Here is a 23,592-nt window from a genome sequence, read left to right as displayed (position 1 = left end):
CAGCACTGGCTTCTACCAGTCCAGGCCCAGGCGTGGAGACTCCTGACAAGAGGATCCAGGCGCTGCTGGAGAGCTGCAGAGCAGTCTGAGGCTGCTGCCCAGGCCTTGTCTCTCCTTCACACTTTACCTTGGGATGGGCTCTACTGCAGGGCCACCGTCATCGGTGTCACAGGGAGGGAGGGAAGGAGGATGAGTTAGCTGTCTACTTGCACATCACACCGAATGCAGAACTCTACCCCCCAGCCCATGCTGGGATCACCGTTCCTGTCACTACTGCTTCTCAGTCTTGGCTGCACAGAGGAGTCACATGGGGTTTGGAACCTGGACCTACCCAGAGGTCCTTCATGAGCGCACAGGTAGGAGGCCAAGGCAGAGAACTGCTCTGGCACCATCTGTGACCCAGACATCTAAGCTGAAGACTGTTCACAAGCACGGGGCTGAGAGGGTTCAGGAGACGAGCCTATGCAGAAGCCTTCATCAGTAGTGACTCCCTGACAAGTACTGGCGCCCAAGGGCACACACACCTCACCCTGGCCTCTGGGTCTTTTCAAAGTCCTGTGGCTCAGGAGCTTCCTGAGATCCCCTGGCCTCCTCCTGATCCCCTGTCTACCTCCTGCTCCCACCTAGGCCAGCCCACAGAAGCTCCCACCCTAGCTCATGCCCAAGTCAAGGGCTTGCCCATGTCTGCAGGCCTCTCCTCTGCCCTCCCACCTTGGCCAGGCGCTCTGCCTTCTGCCTTCACTGCTGTGCCAATATTGTCAGCACAGTGCGGTGATAGGACAGGTCCAAACCTCTCACTTCCTGGATCCTTGACATCAGGCCTGCTCCATCCGATCCAGTCACACAGGGCCTTTTCCCTTGGTCTTCAAATCCACACAGCCTCAGTGGCCAGGGCACGTGCCACCTCCGCCATGAAACCAACAGTCCACTCCCTGGAAGCCTCTGAGGAACAGCATTTCAGACGCTGTGGGCCGCTGCTAGTCTGGTCTTGTCTGCTCTCCTGCTGACACTCTGGCCAGCAAAGCTCAGGTCACTGGAAGGCCACGGGCAGCATGACATTCTGAGTCTCATTCTTCCTCTGGTCTTTGGCTTCCCCTGGGGCCAGGGCCCCTTCTTCAGTGATTTTCTTGGCAGAACTAGCAGCTCCCATTCTTTTCTGTGAGTCCCCCGTGGTAGGCCAGCGCCCATCCTCAGCACATGGTGGGTCAACAGTGGAGGGCGGAAGCTGACCTAGTACTTCTACTTCCAATGCTACCCATGGTCTTGCTGGCAGTGGTGCTGTTTTGTGCACATAAGCCACTATAGTTCTAGGGGAAAGAGATCAATTAAACACTCGGGAAGCACACTCTTGTCTTTTCTGAGTTGGGAGTCTTGCTGTGTTGTCAGACTTGGTCTTGGATTCAGGCAATGCGACTCCTGGGCCTTCTGCATGCTGGGACACAGGTGTGCACCACTGTGATTTTCCCCAGATAGTGCTGGGGATGGAACCAGGCCTTGTGCCTGGACAAAGACCACTGAGCTACACCCCAGCCTCTTCATTACTATTGTTTTAATGCCTGCACTGGGCATGCGAATGTGGGGGTGGTGGTCCTGGGAGGACTTGGAAGCTGTGATGCCTCCCAGTGGCTCCTCAAAGGACCCACATATTCACAGTGGAACCAGAGAGCAAGGCTACACACAACTCGGGACCAACGGCCCAGGCTGCGAGTTGAACCAGGAATGAGGACAAACTCAGCAGAGATGTGGAGGAAATACCTGCCTTTTACAGATGACACAGCAATTATGTCAACAGCCAAGAAAAACTGCAGTTTATTAAGACTCAACAAAGCGCTGTATTTTTTGAAAGCAACCTCCAGTGTGCGTCCAACCATCACGTTCCAAGAGGAGGGCATTAAGCGCCACAAACTTTTTTCTTTTAATCTTAGAGTCAGAGACATTTTAAATTTAAAAGGTTCAAAAAGGAAAAAAAAGGGGTAAAGCCCACGGAAACGGAAAACATCCTTTCCTTCCATCCCCAGTTTTTAAACAGGAGTTTTTCTATACCTCAGGGCTCAATGGCTGCACGGTAAGCCGTGCATCTGGGAGCACGCACACGCATGCACACACGTGCGCACGCACACATCTGATATACATACTTGGGTATACATACATCAAATATTTAGGACGCACGTAATGTCGATGAGACGCAGTCACTCTGAGGAGGGCCATTCCGTGGGATACATGACAAAACTCGAACAAGTTTTGAACCCAGTTGTGCATAGTTCCTGATCCTCTAGAAAACAGTGCTTTTCTGCAACCTTGCAGGACTTGCTTTCTTTCTGTTTGTTTTGATAAAACCATTAAAAAGCTAATTAAAAAATGTAATGCACAAGTTTCCTGACCACATAGGCAGGGAGTACAATGTTCATATATTTTTCTAAAACATACTTGAGGGTGTGTTATTTCATTGTCTTTCTTCCTTGTAAAACAATCAAAACATTGATCATCTTTAAAACATAAAGCAACTTTAATATATAAAGCACTCTCCAAACATCCGTTCCTTTGAGTCCATTATTTGGTAAATATGTAACTGCTACACATTAGAGATTAGGGATTTCTCTTCTTTGTGTGTGTGTGGTTTTTTTTTCTTTTTTCTTTCTTTCTTTTTTTTTCTTTCTTTTATTTTTTTTTTTTTAAATAACATCTTCAGTGCTAGGAGTTGGGTTTAAAAATACATGAAGTGGTGTGGTGCCGCCCTCGGGAGCCCTGGCGTTCCTGAGAGCGAGCTGGCGTGTGCAAGACAGAGACCACAAGGCCTGGTCACCTTGAGGAGGGGGTGAGGACAGTCAACAGAGTCCGCGATGGCTGGAGGGGAACAGCATGTCCCATCCCAGAGCTCTGAAGCAACACATCTGTATTCTGAAAATAGGTTTCTGTTTGTTTGCTTGTTTTTTTTAAATGATGGAAGTCTTTTTTTTTTATTCCTTTTAACATTTTAAATTTTTTTTAAAATTTTATTTTAAAGTCTGAAGGAGAAAAAAACGTCTGTAAACAGGTGGGAGCCCAAACACAGCTCCTCCAAAAGCAGTCACAACCCATGTCCAAGTGCTTGGTCCCGCTCCTTGCGGAACACCCAGTCTCTACAAGTATCTATGGCCACAGTTCAACAACAGTTTTGTTTTCTCTGTAACTTTACAGTCCAGATGGGAAGTGGTGCAATGCTCTGGTAATAATCTTCTTGCATTAGTCCACAATGAGAAGCTGCTGAAGGTAGATAGACATATTATTTCTCCAGAGATATACACTGTAACTTTAAATGCAACAACAGAGTCCTTGAGTAAACATTTACACGTGAATTGTCACCAGCCCTGTCCCGTGAATTCTCTTTCCTGCTTAGGATTAGCTAACGGAAGGGCAGGGACACCTCAGTGCAAAGTTAGAAGCAAATAACAACAATGAGAACATTTGACCAATGCCAAAAAAAGAGGGGAAAAGCATGTACTGAATCAAAGGGAAACCCACAGTTAAATCCCTCACACGCTCTCAAACACGCACGCACAGTGAGCACTGACTGTGCAAGAGCATGCTCACACACACAGTTCCACACAAGCACGCACGCACGCACACGCACATGTAGGCTATGAACGCAGACATTCCCTAGAGCCTGTCTCTGCGCACGGATGTCAATGTGGAAGTGTTCACATTTCGGTGTTGGCCTGCTGGGTTCAAGTATTTGCATGTTTGATATGTCTTTTTTTTTTTAAAACTTTTAAAAAATATTTTTTTGGGATAAAAAAAATGACATGAAAAGGTAACGAAACAAGGGTAATGTGCGCAGGCAATCCGGGGGACGGAGCTCTGTGCCCGCACAGCGCAGCCGCTGTCTGTCCCACCTGGCGCCTCTGGTAATGTGCATAATCGTCACAGGCTCACTGTAAATAGGCTTCAAGTCTCCCCACCCACCCCGCCATAAAATAACCCTTTCCAGCCCACAATCTGAAAAGTGCCCTTCATGATAGAACTATTCTAAGCAGCTTTTATACTTAAAACTCAAAATGACAACACACTGTACAAACATAAGACGACATAAAATAAAAAGCTATGAGGAACATCCTGTCGTCAGCACACGACACTGACCAAACGCAGCCCGCACTGTCTCCAACAGTTCCCAAGGGCTGAGGCCAAGGTTCATCTTCAGAACTGGACAGAGGTACTCGAAGGGGCAGCTTGTCCATCAGGTGGAGCTTCAGAGCCGGGCCTGGCACGGTCAGCTCTCTTCTCCCCAGTGATTGTGACCCCTAGATGGACTCGCCGCTGAGCAGGTCACCAGGCAGCAGAGTGTTGAGAGGCGTGGGGCTGCCGATCACTCTGGTATCATCAGCACTGGGTGGGCCCCACAGGCTGCTCGAGTACTGGGGGACCCCACCCCACAGCAGCTCACTGCTGCCTTTGCCACTCAGGCATGGGGTGTTCCAGTGGGCAGTGTCGCTGCGCACTAGGCCATGGGTGCTGCCCGAGGTGCCCAGCCTGGGCTGGCTGCCCCCACTGCTGGACTGCCAGCTGGAGGTGGGTGGGAGGGCTTGGCCTTGGGCCAGGAACCGGTTCACTTCTTCTTCACCAGCAAACTCAGCCAAGATGGTGGTGTTTCCCAGTACACACCTACAAGGCAAGAGGCTGGGTAAGTGTGTCACCCCTAGTCCTGAGTCTGTACTACCAGGAATGACAGATAGAAGTATCACCCTGTCACACTACCACGACCTAGCCAGTGGCTGTTTTTCCCTCACTTTAGATTCCGCACAGCCACAGAAGATTGATGTGTGGAGTGCATGTTTAAATGTGCTGCATGATGGGGGCTCAGCTGGCACCAGTGTCCCACAGCTCAGGCGACACTGGGGAGCAGGTCTGGATGAACTCTGCATGGAAAGCACTCTCAGTGGGCTGCTGTCAGCAACCCTGGGATGTGGGAGGGTTCCTTTTGGTCTCTTCCTAGGGGACACACAGACAGACACAAACTAACACAGTGACCACACGCAGACACAGGGTGAGGACGGCTGCCTACAAGCAGAGGAACTGGCCTCAGAAGTCATCTGCCCGTGTTTTGGCCTTGGCCTTGGCCTTGCAGCCTCCAGGGCTGGGAGAGGCACAGTTCTAATGTCAGGACACTCACTAGCTGGGGTGCAGTGTGGGTATCACAGCACTCACCCGCCCCTCCTAACACTATTGGGCACTTGTGGCTACCTGGCAGTATGAGGGGCTGAGGAAAACATACATGTGCAGAGACTTCTGGGCCTTGGCGGCTTCCTCCTTGGAACTGTAGCGGACCACAGCATTGCCTTGGGTCAGGTTCAGGTGGAATGTGATGAGAGGCCCATGCTGCAAACACAGCGTCCGCAGTGTAGAACCATCGATCTGAGGGAGAAGCACAGGGTAGGACAGGACTTCCTCCAAGCCCTTGCTATGTTCTGGAGTAGCAAACCCCAGATGCAAGTACTGTATATGAGAACACATTTCCTTTGACGGGCTCATGGCTGTAACTGGCACTGAAGACACCTCTGTGGCCAGGCAGCTGAAGTGTGGGCTACTTCAGTCACATTAGTCAGAGGGAAGGGCCAAAGTCCCATTCTGGGTTCTGCAGTTTGCAAAAGACATAGCAGCAGGCTGGTAGCCTTGCAGGGATAGGCCAGTTCTGTGCCAAAGAATGGTGACTACAGGCTGACCATACAGCTGAGATGGCCAATCCTCTTGAATGATGCATTTATAAGATGAATGGTTCTCTTTATAAGAGCATATTTGTCAGCCTTGAAAGGGCAAAGAAGTCATCAGGAACATGGCTGAGAGAACCACCTGTGTTTACCCACACTCACCTGCACTCACACTCACCTGCACTCATACCTGCCCGCCTGGGCACTCACACTCTCCCACCTGTATACACACCTGCCCGCCTGGGCACTCACACCTGCCCGCCTGGGCACTCACATCTGCCCGCCTGGGCACTCACACCTGCCCGCCTGGGCACTCACACCTGCCCGCCTGCACTCACCCTTGCCTCTGCCATTCTGGGTCCTGAGGGAAGATGCTTGACACAGAGTTATCTGGGCAAAGTAGGTATCATCTTGGCTATAAGTAGCTACCCATTGATATGACATGACAGCCCCCCTACATGGTGGCACCTGTACCTGGGGTGTGAGATTGCGCAGAACGAGCCAGCTGCTTGTTCTTCCTGAGGTGTCAGTACTCCATGCAGAACCTGTGTGACAAGCACGGGACAAGAACTCAATTGACAGCTATATTCTCAGTCTGAACTAAACCATACAGCAAGCTTTAGTCTTTCGATCCCGTGGAAGCTGTGACACTTTTGATAAGCTCAATCTCATAATTATTGCTCATTCCATCCATATGAAAACCCTGACCTCCCAAACACGCCTGCACCATTCTGTGTTGGGAGGAGGCCGGATTCCATGGGTCCCTGAGAGTCATCTGCAGTTCTAGTCTTTGACTGGCTGTGCTCCAGCCTTCACTTGGCATCAACACTGAGAACTCTGCTTGGTGAAAGAAGGTGAATGCAGCGGGCAGGGCTGCTGCCAGAGGCTTGGGTGCTGCTCACAGGACCTACGGCTGTTCTGTGTAGCCAAAGGAACCAGTGACTGCACATGTGATGCAGGAGCTTGGTGGGAGGGACCTACCGTGCTACACAACACTTCAAAGGTGCCTTTCTTTCTGGTGTGGAAAGCCCTGACATTTCCATGGAACCCGGTGGAGAAATGAAGACCTTTGTGCTGGCTGAGAAGGGTAGGAAGCCCAGAATGGCAAAACGGTCTTTTTTGAGAACAACATAGTCCATGTCACACATGTGTTCAATGCTCTGCCTGCATAAGATGCTCCAGCTTTTTCCTAACCTCCTAGGCTCCTGGGTCTGACGAGAGGCCTGGGATAAAACAGGCGCACTTCCTAAATCATATGTAGAGTTGCTGAGTGCCCTGTGCCCTCGTCAAGAGGGGTTACCCGAGCAGTGCTTACCCGAGGAGTAGGAGCTGGTCCAGCCGAGGGGGCTGGTGCCCCAGGTAGAGGAAGGCTTGGGATTGGCTAAGCCTGGAGGTGGCCTGGTGGGTGCAGTAGTGTTTCTGGGTACCTTCCACAGCTCATGAGACAGAGAGGCTTGCGTGTGAGAAGCTGGGCCTGAGGACCACGTTGATTTAATATCGGACAGCTTACCTAGAAGGAGAAAGACAGCATGTGCATGCACATACAGAGTGGCTGCAGCTCAGGAGGCTGGCAGGATCCTGACACTGCAGACTGGAACGATCAACAGTGACAAAGCACCATGGGGCAGTCTGTCTGTCCCAGGCTGTCCCTGTCTGTTGCCCAAGCTGGCCTCCAACTGCTGGCTTCAGGTGACCTTTCTGCCTCAGCTTTCTGGGCTGATGGACTGGTGGTTTTACCATTGCTCCTAGCTTTATCTGCTTCTAACTTCTGCTCAAATACACCGTGCGTGCGCTGTGTAGACTTTGCTGACTGCGGACACTTCATCAGCTCGCTAACGCTGGCTGGAAAGAAACAGTAGTTCTAAAGTTTAATCCTTTTTTAAAATTTGTGGGGGTTGGGGATTTAGCTCAGTGGTACAGCGCTTGCCTAGCAAGCACAAGGCCCTGGGTTCGGTCCCCAGCTCCGAAAAAAAGAAAAAAAAAATTTTTGTGTTTGTTTAATTGAGATAGGATCACCAAGGTTGGCCTTGAGCCTGTGGTAATCTTCTTACAGGTATATGTCACTATACCTGATTTATTTGGTATTGGGAATGGGCTCCAGGGCTTAGAGAATGCTAGGCAAGCACTCTTTCCATTGGGCCACACTCCTAGCCTCTTTAAATTCAGTCTTTAACTTATCATCAGCAAGCTGTGCTGGGATGGTCATGGTCAGGAGAATGGCCTGCACACAGGCTTCTTGTACAGTGTCTAGGGGCATTAGCCCATCAGAGAAATGCGTCTCTCATAGGCACATCCCCCATAGCACTAGCATCTCCCAAGGGTCTAGGGACGGCCTTTTCTATCTAGCTGTGGACACGGATGCTTCTACTACTTCTTGATTGAGATGCAGCCCAGTCATGTTGGCTGGGGGGTCAGTAATTAGAACTCATCGGGAGAAACAGAAAAGCAATGGCCACCACCAGCCCCAGCTCCCTCACCTGCTCAAGCTTCACAACCTCCTGTGTGCTCCTCAGACATCACAACACACATGGGACCTGCCCGCTCTCATGCCAGCGTGGCCAACAGGGGAAGACAGCTTCACACTGACACGCTAGACACACTGTAAACCAAACGCTATCAGGAATGGTGATTTTTACTCTTCCCTTTTCTTTAGCCACACCCCAGTGGGGTGTATAAAATGTTTAAAAACACTCCTCTGTCAGCATTAATAGAAGTGGAGACGATCCAGCAGTTTTGTGTGTATGTGTTTTAACATGATGCTGAACTACACCAGTGCTGTGCTCTTCTCCAGGCATGGAGTGTCACAGGAATTCCCGAGGGACAGAGGCTTCAGAGCCGTCTTCTGGTGGGAGCTCCACGCAGCAAGGTGCACCACACTCGTTTAAAAATCTGGATAAGGGTGGGCTGGGGATTTAGCTCAGTGGTAGAGCGCTTACCTAGGAAGCGCAAGGCCCTGGGTTCAGTCCCCAGCTCCGAAAAAAAGAACCAAAAAAAGGAAGAAAAAAAATATGGACAAGGTTTGATGAATACAGGCTTATCTGCAAATCTAAAAGTATGTGTACATATCTTACGCCTTTGTTTTAAGAGTTTTTATAAGGCCTACTGTGGGTAGCACATGCCTTTAACCCCAGTACTAGGGAGACAGATGCAGGTTAATCTCTTTGAATTTGAGGCCAGCCAGTAGGGCTACATATAGAAACCCTGTCTAAAAATTGTTTTTAATAATAAGCAATTATGTTCTATTTCACTCTAGAAGACATGTTTCATGTGAAGGAGTTGTGAGGTTTGTCTGCAGTAGCATAAGAAGCTTCGGACACAGAACAGGACAGTAGAACGTGGGCTCATGTGGGACCTGCCAGTCTCCTCTACCCCACTCACACCCAGGAGGCACACAGCTAACTGCTGCTTGCCTTGCTCATCTCACAAGCCCCTGTCTTGCCACTGTGGGGAGTAGGGGAGTTGTCCCACTCAGGTGGGACCTACATACAACATGGTCATCACCACCCAGGAAGAGACATTGTCACCCCCATTCTGCACGTGCAGACACAAGTTCCTCCTGCTGAGCTTGTTGAGGCTATGCCTGGCTTCATCATCCATGGCCTCCCTGCCCATGAGGAATAGGACTGACAGGAAAAGCTGGGGCCTCCCCAGGTTTGTTTAGGGAGAGAAAGGAAAAGCTACCTGCAGTCTTGGAGGCCAATACACACCTCAGGACAGGACACTGAGGCAATGCTGCTCAAAGAGACACTGTAGCCAGAGGCACTGAGTGGAGGGCATTCTGAGAGGATGGTGGGAAGACCTCAAAGAACCAATCGTGCACTAAGCCGGGGCCCAGGAGGCGTGCAGTGAGCAGTATGGATGGGTACAAGGAGCTGTGGTGTGACAGATTAGGGAGGAAGACAGGCTGCACCTCCCAGCTCCTAGGAAAGCTTACAACAGACCTTCTGGAAAGTTCTAGAAAACCAAGGAGACATGAGTAGGAACCACCTGAAGTGAGAAAGTCACAAGGAAGAGAACCACTAATAAGATAGCTAAACGCCAGCCAAGATGCTGAATATCACAAGGCTTTTCCCTCCCTAGAGGAGGAGAATTTAAATATAGGGTATTTCTTGTTCTTCTTAAACTCAAAAGACACAAATTAAAAATATAAACTTCTCAATATAAACCTTGGTACATAGAACAAGAGAAATGCTCTGATCCTAGATCTTAGTTCTAGTTCCCTCAGGGACCTGGGTAATAGCGGCATCTGTCCCAATTGCTGTGTTCACCCAGAGTCCTCGCTTTCGAGTCAGAGATCTTTGTCCCTGCACCTAGAGGGCATGAGGGCATGAGGGCTACTCTTGAGACACTGGGTTCCTCACAGCTTGGTGTGGATCTGGCCATGCCTCTTTCTTAAGTCTGAAAAAAAAAAAAAATCAAGACCCTATGGGATGGGGATGGTGCCAGAGCTTCTGGAGGAGGCAGAAGAGCTTCTCCAACCGCGACCCAGGCAGAGCTGGGCTGTTATGCCCAGCAACGCTCACCGCACCGCATCAATGACTTCTTAGGAGCCATGGCCACCCTCGCTCAGTCAAGTGCACCACAGTACGTGCTCTGGCATCTCCCAGCGTCACTTGACGGCTGACAGTTACTGCTATGCTGTGACCTTCAATTTTAAAAGATGTCTGCTCCACCAACAGGCCTAAGCCACTTGCTCAGCCACCAACACCAGCAGTCTAAGATCACAAGACCAGTGCATCCAAGGGCTGGAGAGATGGCTCAGCGGTTAAGAGCACCGACTACTCTTCCAGAGGTCCTGAGTTCAAATCCAGAAACCACATGGTGGCTCACAACTATCTGGGATCCGATGTCCTCTTCTGGTGTGTCTGACAGCTATGGTGTACTCATACAAAAATAAATAAATCTTTTTTTTTTTTTTTTTTTTTTTTTTTTTGGAGCTGGGGACCGAACCCAGGGCCTTGCGTTTCCTAGGCAAGCGCTCTGAGCTAAATCCCCAACCCCAAAATAAATAAATCTTAAAAAAAAAAAGAAGTGCATCCAATCCTACACTTACACTTTCTAACTTACAGTACGGCCCAACACTGCTCCCACACCCTCATGCTTGATAGAGGCTGTGCAAAGATAGCATCAAGAATCAGGCAGGACGGGCTGGAGAAATGGCTCAGTGGCTAAGAGCACTGACTGTTCTTCCAGAGGACCAGCAACCACATGGCGGCTCACAACCCTCTGTAATGAGATCTGATGCTTTCTTCTGGTGTGTCTGAAGACAGTCACAGTGTACACATATAAATAAAATAAATAAATCTTTAAAAAAAAATCAGGCAGAACAACAGACTGGAGCTGGGAGCAGCGGAGTATGCCTTCACTACTCCTTTAATTCCAGCACTCTGGGGGCACAGACACGGGGAGCTCTTTGAGTCTGAAGCTAGCCTGATCTACTCAGTGAGTTCTAGGACAGCCAGGACAACATTTTAAGACCTTGTCTCAAAAAAGTAAACAAAGACCAGAGGGATGAACAGAGGCCCCAATTCCCTTTCAGATCAAAGCGATTTCAAGGAAAAAAAAAAAAAACAACTTGTTATAAAAAGCTAACTGCTGAAGTAGTGATTGCCGTACACAACAATTTAAAAAATGCTATGAATGACTTGCTGGTGAAGATTTCGATCCACAGTTAGGGTTATTGTGGTGTTTGAATAAGTTTGGGCCCCACAGACTCATGTGTGTGAATACCTGGCCCACGAGAAGAGGCACTGTTAGGAGGTTTAGCCCTGTTGGAAGAACTGTCACTGTGGGGATGGGCTTTGACGTCGTGTATGTTCAAGCTACCTCAGTGTGGCGCCCAGTCTCTCCCTTGCTGCCTGTGGATCAAGATGAAGAACTAACTCTCCAGCTCCCTGTCCAGCACCATGTCTGCACCATGCCTGCCTGCCTGCATGGTTCCATGCTTCCCAATGTGATGGTAATGAACTAATCTGAGCTGTAAGCTAGTCTCTATAAAATGCTGTCCTCTATAAGAGCGGTCACGGTCATGGTGTCTTTTCACAGCAATAGAACCTGAATGAAGACAGTCATGGTGGGTTTGGTGTTTGTGGATTAGGGACAGTGTCTGCAAACTTCCCAAATCTGAAGCACATGTTGTTCTGAGTACACCGGCCAAGGGACACTCGACACAAGCCCACGCCTTGTCATTCTCCCCACAGGCTTTGCCTGGCTCCTGCTCTTGTCACACTTGGCTCACAGCTCACAGAAGGCAGGGCGCAGTCCTCCTTACCTCCACTCTTGAGGAGGTAGCGGTTGACATCCTGGATGGTGGTGTTAATGGTGGGTCCAGTAGGGACACTTCCAGGAGTGACATCAGGGTCATTCTCAGGATCGATGTTCTGAAGTCCTTTCCATGGGACCCCGGGGTGGAACTCTGTTCATGGGGATCAAGATGGGGCTGCACACTAAGGCACCTGCACACTGCATCACTTAAAAACTCATTTCACATTGTAGAAACTTCTAAATTCTGATGACTAGGTCCAGAGGCACTCCTTGCTTACATACAGTTCATTCTTTTGGAACAAACCAGGAACAGCCACTGCATGTCAGACGTGCCTGTGTTTCCCAGGTGGGAGCTGGTGTACCTTCCTACTGTCCCCCTGCCTCAGGCTTCCCCTCACCTCGAACTGGGAAGCTTCAGAACAATGCTTGACACCACCATACCCCATGTAGTCTTAATGGAAGCCCCAAAGCTATAGACTTGATGCTTGCAGGACACACAGTGCAGATGAGGCTCCTCAGCTCTAACTGCTCTCCTGGGCTTGGGCTCCCCGGGAATCTATTGTTTCCCACAAGTACCATGCAGTCTTACCTGGGGGCCAGCTGATGCTGGAGCCATTTGAGATTTTATCACTGTCAGACTTGGCACGTGACCAGCTATGGGGAACAGCTACTGGAGGACTGGCTGGTGACTCACTGTTCTGAATTAAATCGTACCGGCCGTAAGAGTCATCAATAGAGGACTTACCTGGAGGCCCGATGCTTAGACCTCCAGGGATAGCACCTACAGAACAGGAACCAGGAAGAGTGAATACTCTACCAAGACACCTAGGAATACAGAACAACCTTCCCTTCTATGTCCAGGATCTCACCCCTCGCAGTCTAGGGTTCTCTAAGAACTGTGTCAGTTAGCCCAAACATGGTCTTTAGACGACTAACACATTCTTTTGTGGTGCTAGGCATAGAACTTAGGGACCTGTGTATGCTAGGTCAAGCTTCTACCCGAGAGACACTGACTAACCTGTGTTACCAACCACACACCATTACTATTATTGCTGAGATTTTTTTCCCCGTAGACCAGACTGGCCTCAAACTCAGACAGATCCATCTGTCTCTACCCCTTTAGCACTGGGATCATAGGCGTGTGCACCACTACCTGGCTGTTATCATCATCATCATCATCATCATCATCATCATCATCATCATCATCACTTTTTAGTATTGTGGATCAAATCCAAGGCTTCATACATGCTACACAGCATCTGTGGCTTTTTTTGAGATGGAATCATGTAGTCTGGATTGGCCTTGAATGTCATATATAGCCAAGAATAATCCTAAACTCCTGATCTCCCAGCCTCCACCTCCCCCAATGCTGAAATGATAGGCGTGTGCCCCTGTAAACTGTTTGGTGTGTCAGGTTGGAAGGTGTATGGTTTCTGAGATCGGTAGGGACTGATGCACCTTACTTGCTGTGTATTTTAAGATGCCCTTGAATGTCTGATCTTCCTGATTCTACCCCTAACGCTGAGACTCCAGGCATGCAGCCCCAAGCCTGGTTTACTACAGCAGCACATTTTATTTCAGCCCAGGCTTCCTGCCTCCCAGGCAAGCACAGCTGAGCTAATGCCCCTGCCTGGACACCTGAAACATTTTGATTTGTGTATGTGCCCATCTGCATGGAGGGCAGAGACTGTCAGCTGTGTCTTCTATCCCTGTCCTCCTCATCTCCTGCAAATAGGGTTTCTCACTGAACATGGAGCTGGGCTGGAGCCAGCAAGTCTCAGTGACTCTCCCATCTGCTCAGACACACTGAGGTTACAGGCTATGTGGCCAGTTCACTTCTGAGGATTTGAACTTGGGTTCTCAGCTTGTGCTGCAGCCAAGTGCTCTGTCTACCCAAGGACACCCTCCCTGATCTTTTATTGTAAACATTTTTATCTTTATTTTTATTGTATGACTGTTGCCTGCATGTATGCCTATTCACCATGTATGTGCCTGGTCCCTGTGGAAGTCAGAAGAGGGCATCGGATCCCCTAGAGCAGGAGTTACCGGCAGTTGTACTCCACTATTTAGGTGCCGGGAATTGAACCCAGTTCCTCTGCAAGAGCAGTCAGTGGTTTTAACCTCTAAGTAATCTCTCCAGCTCCCTCCTCACCTTTTAAAAATAGTTACCCAAGCAGGTTGGAACACTTGGGCTCAAGTGACCCTACTGTCTTGGCCTCTTAAGCAGCTGAATTCATATCATGTACCTAGTAAATATGCAGCCCTGGCTGATATGGGACTCACTCTGTAGACCAGCTGGCCTCAAATTCTGAGATCTGCTTGCCTCTGCCTCTAAGAGCTAGGACTAAAGGCATGTGCCACCATACTTTTCGGGTTTCTGGCTATAAACAGATTCTTGAACAGACTTTTTGAGCCAGGTCTCATGTAACACAGGCTGGCCTCCAACTCGTAAGTAGCCAAGGATGGCCTTGACTTCTTCTCCTAGTTCTCCTACCTCTAGTTCATAATTGCTGGGATTAGAGATCGCTCCCTAATCACCTGAAGCTGGAAATCTTCACACACTGCTAAGCTGGCCATCTGTGGACAAACGGAGTCTTTGCTGCTTAGTGGTCGGGGAATTTTCCCTTTAGAGTACATGAAGAGAGGACTATACGCCCTATTGCATTTCTTTTGTTCCTTTCTGGTTCTGGGATAGAACTCAGGCCCACACACAAGCAAGACTAGTGCCCTGCCCCTGAATGGAGGCCATGGAGACCAGGTTAGTGGCCCTGCCTCTGAGTCATATCCTAGCCCACTCCAGGCTAATATGATGATTAGCAGTTTTGTTTCTTTCTCCTTTCTATTTGATACTTTTGTGACTTACTTTTTTGAAAGGTAATTTTTCTTTAGTAGTTTTTTGACATTAAGAAAATAAAAAAGTTCTCCATAATCTATTTGTGTATCCGTGGGTATATACATGTGAGTTGTAGGTATCCACAGAGACGATGGGACTTCTGTTAGAGGCAGCTGTAAGCCACCAAGCATGGGTGACAGAACTCAGCTCAGCTCCTCTGCAAGGGCAGTGCCTGCTCTTACTGCTGAGCAGTCTTTCCAGGCTTCAGGGCTCTTTTTGTTGGCAGCAAAAAGGAACTAACTACAGAGTGCTGGGCTGTTCGGTGTGCTGGGGCCTTTTCAGTGCTTGTAGGTTTGGAGCTAAGATTTAATGGCTAGCTTTCAGGTACTGTGCAATGGTAGACTACTTTTCTTCTGTTCTGGGGACTACTGCACAGAAAGTAAAGTAATATTTCAGGCTACCCCATCAGTAAGTGGTGTGCAACCTTCTGTGGGTGGGCATTTGTCAAGGGCATACGTACCATGCTTGCTAGGATTCTGGTCCAGGGGAGAAGCAGCACTAGACAAGTTACCCATGGAATTGGGATGTGTCCACTGAGGCAGGCGTGACTGGGACTGAGATGGGTCCTTCACAGACAAACCACTGCTCATGTCTATGCTGTTGACATTCATGTTTGGGTTCAATCCGGCTGAAAACACAGACACCACTAGTATTTGCCTCTTCTCTGAAAGATTCCACTATGAAAGCTCTCTTGGAGATTTGGCCTCCAACCTCAGGAACAGCCACACATTTCCATTTTAATTCCATCTCCTGCCCCTACAGTGCTCTGGAGATAAGTCTCACTCTGTAGCCCCAGCTATCCTGAAACTCAGGAGTTCTGCCTGCCTCTGAGTCCTGGGAGCTGGAGGTGCAGGCATAGGTTGCTTTGCTAGCCTTTGGTTTGCTTTTATTCTGAGACAAGGTCTGGCCTGGAATCACTCCGGTCTCGGAGTGTCACCCTAACTGGCCTGGAATCACTATGTAGACCAGGCTGGTGGTGCTATTCTTTAAACAAAATCCTAACCATTCAATTTTATCAGTGACTCTGGAGCCAGATGCTGCTGTGGAAGCCTGCGTCTCAGAGAGGCAGAGAGAGCCCGGCTGACCTCCTCCTGGGCTGAGGGATCTCACCTGGAATCCCCCTCCTCACACACCTCTCAAACAACTTCCTTCAAATCCAATGTCCCTCCCTTCTTCCCGTGCATCTTCCTACCTGTCCTCCTGACTCCCTCTTACTCTCTATGGCTTTTCCCTTAATATTCCTCTGTTTACTTCCTGTCACTGGTTGTTGTCTCTTGACCTATAATTGACTTTATTTAATCCTGTTTATTTAATCCTTTAATCTAAGAGCTTTCTGCTTGAATTCTGTAAACAGGATTAAATAAAATCAGCCAGCATCTGGCTCCTGAGTATTCCTTGGTAACATTGAAAGACTGAGATTTTCTTCACAACACCACCACCCTCCGACAGTGAGTCCTGCGCGGCAATGGACGCCACTGTAACCCACTCCATCATTCAGATGTTATGGCAGAGGGACCTCTACCACTCAGGTAGTCAGACATTTTACTTCTAAGTTTTAGAGCAGGTGCCGAACATTCAAACATTCATGAGGGTACATGGGTGAGGAATGCAGTCCAAGGGCAAGGAAGCCAGTGGCCTAAGGGCCTGTCCTATGGCAAACGAAGCAGGTTCTGTCCTGCCAAAATCAGGCACTACTGGGCCAGGTAGGCACTGCCACGAGGGAACCCTGCTGTTGTGGTTGTTTTTCCTTTGTTTTGTTTTTGAGACAAATTCCCTTTGTGCCTGTCCCAGACAATTACACAGACTAGGCTGGAGCTCACAGAGCTGGCTGCCTCTTCCTCCCGAGGACTGGGACTTGGCATGTGCCGCTTTTGCTCAACACTGGAAGTGCTTACACGGTTACACACTTGTGAGTAGCAGCTGTGTGAATCTGCCTCCTCAACAGCCCGTCTTCCAGCTGTTGTTATCTCCTCACACAAGTCTGCCAGGTAGAGAAGTCACAAGGGCTACTGTCAGCGATCCAAGGTGCTCTTATGGGACCAAATTAACACACCAGGGCTTCTCTGCTGTACCTTGTAATCTGGAAAGATTTCCTCATTACCCTCATTACCCACTGAACTGAACCTGTTTGTCTGGGCCTCGATTTTAAATTTTCATCTTATTTATCTTTTGTTTTTTGTTTTGAGAGGGTCCTGGTACATGACCTGGTTCATCTGGTATTTGCTATACAGCCCAGGCTAACCTTGTGCTATACAGCCCAGGCTAACCTTGTGCTATACAGCCCAGGCTAACCTTGTGCTATACAGCCCAGGCTAACCTTGTGCTATACAGCCCAGGCTAACCTTGTGCTATACAGCCCAGGCTAACCTTGTGCTGGCAGCAATCCTCCTGCATCTGCTCCTTAATGCTGAGTTCACAGGTTTGTTTACCTTTTTAGCCTATCATGGTGGGGTCAGCAAACCTTTCATTCTGGAGAGCTTTTGTCTGTTTTTTTGTTGCTTTTCAGCAAAGGGTAGCCCTGGCTGTCCTAGAACTCACTCTGTAGACCAGGATGGTCCCAAACTCACAGAGATCCACCCAAATTTGCCTCCTGAGTGCTGGGATTAAAGGCATGTGCCGTGACTACCCACATGTGATAAATATTTCTATATAAACAGCAAAACTGAGGCAAAGAAAACCACTCAAATTATACAAGTTAACAGTGGGTAGAAACTGGTCTCTAGGAGGTCCAAGTCCTCAGTTAGGCCTTGCCAAGGGACAGCTGTGCTTCTATCAGTAACGGAACAATAATGGAGAGGCTGGAGGACAGAGCCTAGGCAAGAAGAGTAGAGCCCTGGGATTTCAGTACCTGAGAGGTGGAGGCAGGAGAACTGCTGAGAGCTTTAGTTAGCCTGGGCTACAGTTTGAGGTGGTGTCTCACCGTCCCCTCCCCTCCAAAAAACACCCCATAAAAATCAAAACAGTAAAGATAGTACACCAGAATGAACTGAATGTTGCTGCAACGGAGGGTTTTTGTAAGCACTACTCCAAGTAGCCCGCTATGTAATTCAGGCCACTCCTCTGCCTCCCCAGTGCCTGAGTTACAGGTGAGAGCCACCGTGTAGGGCCTCCCAGGTGCTATGAATTACCTGTGGTCCTAGTGAGCTCGTGCTATGCTGAGGGCAGTGCTGCTCTCATGACAAAGCCTCAAGAGGTGCACTGTCTGATTCTGCCTCTCATGAGCTGTTTCCTCCCAACTGTACATTCTGCCTATTGTACAGCTTCTTGGTTAGCACAGGAGGGACTCCTCTACCTGGTGGTGTACCTCTGAAATCCACAGAAGACTCACCAAGAGGATAAGGAGCAAAGGTGTTGGGTGAAGACTGCTGCTCTTTGGTCTGCAGGTCGGGGAGGCCAGGAGCCTGGGGGTGAGGAGGGAAGCTATCCATGCCCGGTTTGCCTGCAGAGGGGTGCAGAGACAGGTGCGGCGGGGGTGGCGGAGGTGGAGGCTGCTTTACAAGCAGGGCCTGGGCCAGCTGGCGCTGGTGCTGCTGGATCTGCTGCTGCAGATTAGTGATTGTGCGCGCAACCTGGCAGGTGGAAACACACACACACACACACCACATATTACGCAGGGCTGAGCAGAGCACAGAGCTCATCTATAGACCTCAGCCTCTACCAGCTGGGCCAGCCTTATCCCAAACTTAGCCCTGGGACTTTCCAAATAGGGAGTTCAACCAGAGAAAAGCCGACACCAGGCTAAGAGTTGACCCACTGGGGTTTCTTCTACTAGAATTAGAGCTAGTGGCAAAGCCAGTCTAAGGGACACTTACTTGCTGCTCCTGTTGCCTCATGGGTCCGGAAACATTCCGCTGGGCCTGTAACATCTGCTGCTGGATTTGTAAACGTTGGTATGCCTATTGACAGAAAAGTTGGAATACCGTAAGAAAGCTGTCAAAACACGTGATTCAATCTTCTTTACATTGAGAAATAGAAAAAAATATTTTACAGTGATCTAGACTAAAGGCTTGACTGGCTAGACAATGTGGGAGAACACTATAATGCTCTATCCAATAAATGTCTCCTGGGTAAACTGCAAAAGCAGCTCTGTACTCTGTGTGCTGATGTACAAGGTCTTTAATTTGATTATTTCAAAATGTTGGCTGAATATTGATTAATTTTCTGCACAAAACATATTTTGGGAGATTTCTTGGCTGGAAGACTCCTGTAGTTACTTCCAAATGAAACAACCTTGGATTCACAGAGCCCCTCAGTGAGGTCAGATAAGCAGGAAACAGTTGCTGTGAGGAGAGTACCATGTGCAGCTGCCCTCAGGGAGCTCAAAAAGCAGCTTGTGAGCTGCCACCCATGCTGGGGTAGGCTTTTCAGTGAAACAGCTGCCCAAGCCAACCATGTTCCTGTGAGTAACTCAGACCCAGGCAGGACTGTTTCTTTGGCTTGTTGTTAGTGCCCATTTGGTCCTACACAGAAAAGTTAGTTAAAACAGAACCAAATAGAGTTGTGCTGTTCGGTTAAAATCCTTCAGTAGTTGTAGATAAAGTGTTCACTTAAGGATTCTCTAGAAGTTCTAAAAGTTCTGTACCAAGTAATAAACTTCATTTCTCTATTTTTCTGGAAGAAAAGTTTACAAGCAGAATACATCTGGCACCAGACAGCTGTGCCCTCCATTCACAGCACAAGGAAGGCTGGAGAACATCCTGTGTGCTATGTGTACCTCTCTCCCCCTTGCCCCAAGCTCTGGCCTGTGACAGTGCAGCAGGCTCTGCAGTGGCCCCCACACATAAGCTGGGCAGCTGCCAGGACCCCTTCCTGTTCTGGGTGAACTTGCCTCCTGCCACTCACTGTCATGGGTCCAGGAGGCAACACGGCCTCCTGAGTGCCCACTGCAGGGAGGTCTCCCTGTAGGTGACAGGCACAGGGCTCCCTAGTTAGGAATCTACAAACAGCTTGATGGGGAAGCCACATGCTGCCTAAGTCCAGGGGCCTGTGGCCTCAAGGACAGCAAAGACACATTATCTCCGGGATACTTGCCTTTGTCCTGCTCCCCTGCCACCTACTGAAATGTCGGAGCCTTGCACTTTTAGACATGTGGTTAAAAAGTGAACGACTTGGGGCTGTCTGCTTTCAGAAGCAGAGGTCTCCAGTCCCCTGTACCTCCTGTCTGGCCTTCCTCATTTGCTTTGCTTCCTTCAAGACTCATTTTCCAGGCAACGAAGTTCCAAGGTAAGACGTCTAAGAAGACCAGGAGGGGGGGTTGGGGATTTAGCTCAGTGGTAGAGCGCTTGCCTAGCAAGCACAAGGCCCTGGGTTCGGTCCCCAGCTCCGGAAAAAAAAAAGAAAAAAAAAAAAAAAGAAGACCAGGAGGGTAGACACTGGAGGGGACAAGCACACTTGGCGCCCCAGTAGAGACATGTTCACTGTGTGGCCAGGAAGCAAGGATGGCCACTTAATATAAAAACGAGAAGACTACTGAAAATTAAGAATTCATGTATGCTAAGTCACACAACCTTTAAGGACTCCTGGGTCTCACTAGCTGCTCCCGACTGAGGCTCTGTGAGTCTCAAGGGGCCAAAGCGGTTGATCCAGGAATGGCAGCAACTTCTCTCCTCTATGAGCCCATGATGGTGTTTGTGTTTGCCATCCTTGGGAGGAGTGAGAAAGGATCCAGCCATGAGGTGCTTGTGTTCCGTGGCTCAGAGGAGCCAACTCTGAGAGACCCAAGGAATAGACATGCCAGGTTATAGATCTGTGAGACCATGAACTGGAAGGGGCTAAGCATTTACAAAGGGTGGGAACAATATCTTTGAGCAAAAACCTTCTAATCCCTAACACAGTTGGGTGTGGGAAACAGAGTGACTGACCAAGCTCACCAGTGAGGTGTCTCTGCTGCCTGCGGACAGGAGCGCTCATGTCTAGACTGGGCCCATGGCACTTACCAGCTGCAGCTGATAGAGCTGGTTCAACATCGTCATATGCTGAGGGTTAATTGGCGAGGTTAATAGTGCAGGGCTGAGACCAATGTTTTTTGCTGCAAACTGCAAAAGCTGTGCTTGAACCTGTTGAGCAGAAGCACACCATTAACCACCATCTCAATGGAAGCACTCACTTGTCTGTGTGGCTTTGTTTTGGGGTTCAAACTGGTTAACTAACAATTCCATTTGTCTGACAGCTGAACTGGAGAGGCCATTAGAACATTTTAGGAACAATTAAACATTAGTAGTTAACATGTTCAGAATATAAAAATAGCTCTGTAGTGGGCAGGATGGACTCTTCCTGACTCTTTGCCTCTCTATCTGCTACATCCTGGGACTTTAGGCAAGAACCATCACGCCAAGCCAGCACCTACAAGATCTCGTTCTCTGAACATTTGAGCTGTGCACTTGCTTTTCATGGCTTGAGGCCATTCCCATCAGAGGTTAGTTTATGTTCTGCCAAAGTGGAACCTCGAGGTCTGGAGGAGATATTTATCCAGCTAACTGCTGCCTCAGGAGGAGGGAAGTGCCTTATCTCATAAGGGCCTCCAACCAGTCTCCATAGGAGCTGCTACGTCCTCCTTAACACATGTAACTATTTTCTACCAAGTCCGAGCCATCTCAACTCGCTGTACAGACCTGTTCTTCTCCACACGTCAACACTGTCTTCCTATGTGCGGGGACAGAAGAGATGTCCCCCCAAACTCCTAGGACGAATGAAACATTTTCAAATGTGGCAGTCAGAAGAAGTGAAAACTGTGCCAGGAGCAGGAGAGCCGGCTCAGTGGTTTAGAGTGGTCTGTGCCCTTGTAGGCATCTGAGTTCATCTAGTACCCGTCTAATAGCCTGCAGCTATCTGTGGGTAAGTCCTGTTCCAAGGCTTTCGATTCCCTCCTCTGACCTCTCTGTCTATCAGGCACACACGGTGCACATGCGCACACACAGGCAAAACACTCACACATATAAAAGTAACTAACCAACCAACTGAACTAAAGAGGTGGGATTCTGGGAGGTGACGAGGTTATGAGGGCTCTGACCTGACTGGGATCCGTGCCCTTATCAATGAAGCCCAGGGAAGCTGCTTGCTCAACCCTGCGGATGCTCAGAAGTTACCATTAGGATCAGTAAGCCCTCACAAACTGCAGCCTCAGAACTGCAAGCCACCTGTACACTGTCCATCTCCACAGCTACCCAGCACTTTAAATGACCTCTTACAGGTAATGGGATTAGCATGATCTCTTTAAGACAGATGAGAAATAAGGTTCCTCAGAAATCCCAAGGGTCCTGTTGGCAGCAGAGTCTAATAACAAAGCAGCCTGTTTCTGTCAGCAGGAGCTACCAGAGGTGGGGCTTCAGGACACTCGTGCTCTTTTCAGGCAGTTACCATAATTATATATAGACTGGAGTTCTGAGTTACCTCAGGTAAAACGATATCCGTATCAACTGATTACTAATATTTTTAACAAGGGATAATGAATGTCCAGAGGCTGAAATTATTAATGTTCTGAAAGTAAACAGTGCTGATGCTTTTTAAAAAAGGACAGATGTGGTAACACAAAACCCACGTCCTGCTCTTTACTTGGGCTGTACAGTAAGACTCTCGCTGAGTCTCCGGAATGCCACAACAGCCTCAAGGGGACACTAGTGGCACACGGTACCTTGGCAGAAACCAAGAAATAAATCTCCAATTGGACTTAAGGCCTCCTCAGTAAGAGGAAAATCATGGTTGGTACTGCAAACTAGCCAACTGCCCAGAACTAGTTTAGTCATGGATCTTGGAGGAGAGCCTACAATTACCACTTCACTAAACCAGCCTAACCTCAACTATAAATATTTGTTCTTATACCCTGAACGTAGTCCTCCCCAGTCAAGGAAACTGCTCTTTTCACCCGGCAAGCGTAACTGTTCACTATGCAGAGTCGTGGAGTCTGGTCCCAACGAGTATGTACCTAGGCCTCAGGGATTAGTGCAGAAGGAGGCTGGAGGTTGTTAACAGCAAGTTTGCTCTGAGTATGAGACGGTTTCCTAGCAGGTCAGAGAACCTGTGTGTGAAGTCTCACCACCATGGGTGCCTGAGGATGATCTGAAGAAGTGCTAATGTGCAGGGGGAGCTCCTGAGGCCTCAGGCCTAGACAAACAACTACAGGCAGCGAAGGAGTACTAAGAGAGAGAAACAGTTTTCACCAGGGAAAAAAGACCAATTGATTATCCTACACCAAATTGTCAGCCCTGAAAAGACACATACACAAGAAATGTTACAGGAACGAGCAGGGCATATTTATATATTTAGAAATGCGCACGTGCACACACACACCCCCTACCACCACCAATTAAAGAAAAAGAGCCGGTTGTGGTGGCGCACACCGGTAGGATTTGCTGAAGGAGGCAGAGGCAGGAGGATCACGAGTTCGAGGCCAGCCTGGGCTACACATTTTAATGGGCTGGAGAAATGGCTCAGTGGTTAAGAGCACCCGACTGCTCTTCCAGAGGTCCTGAGTTCAATTCCCAGCAACCACATGGTGGCTCACAACCATCTGTAAAGAGATCCGATGCCCTCTTCTGGTGTGTCTGAAGACAGCTACAGTGTACTTATGGGCTGGAGAGATGGCTCAGCGGTTAAGAGCACCCGACTGCTCTTCCAGAGGTTCTGAGTTCAATTCCCAGCAACCACATGGTGGCTCACAGCCATCTGTAAAGAGATCCGATGCCCTCTTCTGGTGTGTCTGAAGACAGCTACAGTGTACTTACATATAATAAATAAATAAATCTTAAAAAATTAATT

At 48.9% G+C, this 23,592-nt stretch overlaps 1 protein-coding gene across 15 annotated transcripts in view; it reads right to left on the bottom strand.

Moving 5' to 3' along the window:
- Positions 1-1,780: 1,780 nt before the first annotated feature.
- Tnrc6c (trinucleotide repeat containing adaptor 6C) overlaps positions 1,781-23,592 on the bottom strand; it is a 110,749-nt gene continuing 88,937 nt past the window's right edge. For all 15 annotated transcript variants that reach the window (XM_063269255.1, XM_063269256.1, XM_039087487.2 and 12 more), the window contains 10 exons: positions 20,775-20,894; positions 18,651-18,734; positions 18,167-18,407; positions 15,299-15,466; positions 12,535-12,726; positions 11,953-12,096; positions 6,997-7,191; positions 6,156-6,226; positions 5,249-5,388; positions 1,781-4,638 (listed from right to left, as the gene is read on the bottom strand). In XM_063269255.1, coding sequence (XP_063125325.1) covers positions 4,278-4,638; positions 5,249-5,388; positions 6,156-6,226; positions 6,997-7,191; positions 11,953-12,096; positions 12,535-12,726; positions 15,299-15,466; positions 18,167-18,407; positions 18,651-18,734; positions 20,775-20,894 — 1,716 coding nt within the window. In that variant the 3' untranslated portion in view covers positions 1,781-4,277. The remainder of the gene's footprint in view (positions 4,639-5,248; positions 5,389-6,155; positions 6,227-6,996; positions 7,192-11,952; positions 12,097-12,534; positions 12,727-15,298; positions 15,467-18,166; positions 18,408-18,650; positions 18,735-20,774; positions 20,895-23,592) is intronic.

The sequence above is a fragment of the Rattus norvegicus genome, chromosome 10 (genome assembly GCF_036323735.1).
Source record: "Rattus norvegicus strain BN/NHsdMcwi chromosome 10, GRCr8, whole genome shotgun sequence".
NCBI lineage: Eukaryota > Metazoa > Chordata > Mammalia > Rodentia > Muridae > Rattus > Rattus norvegicus.
The sequence above is the reverse complement of the archived record's forward strand: the minus strand, read 5'-3'. Positions and strand labels throughout refer to the sequence as shown.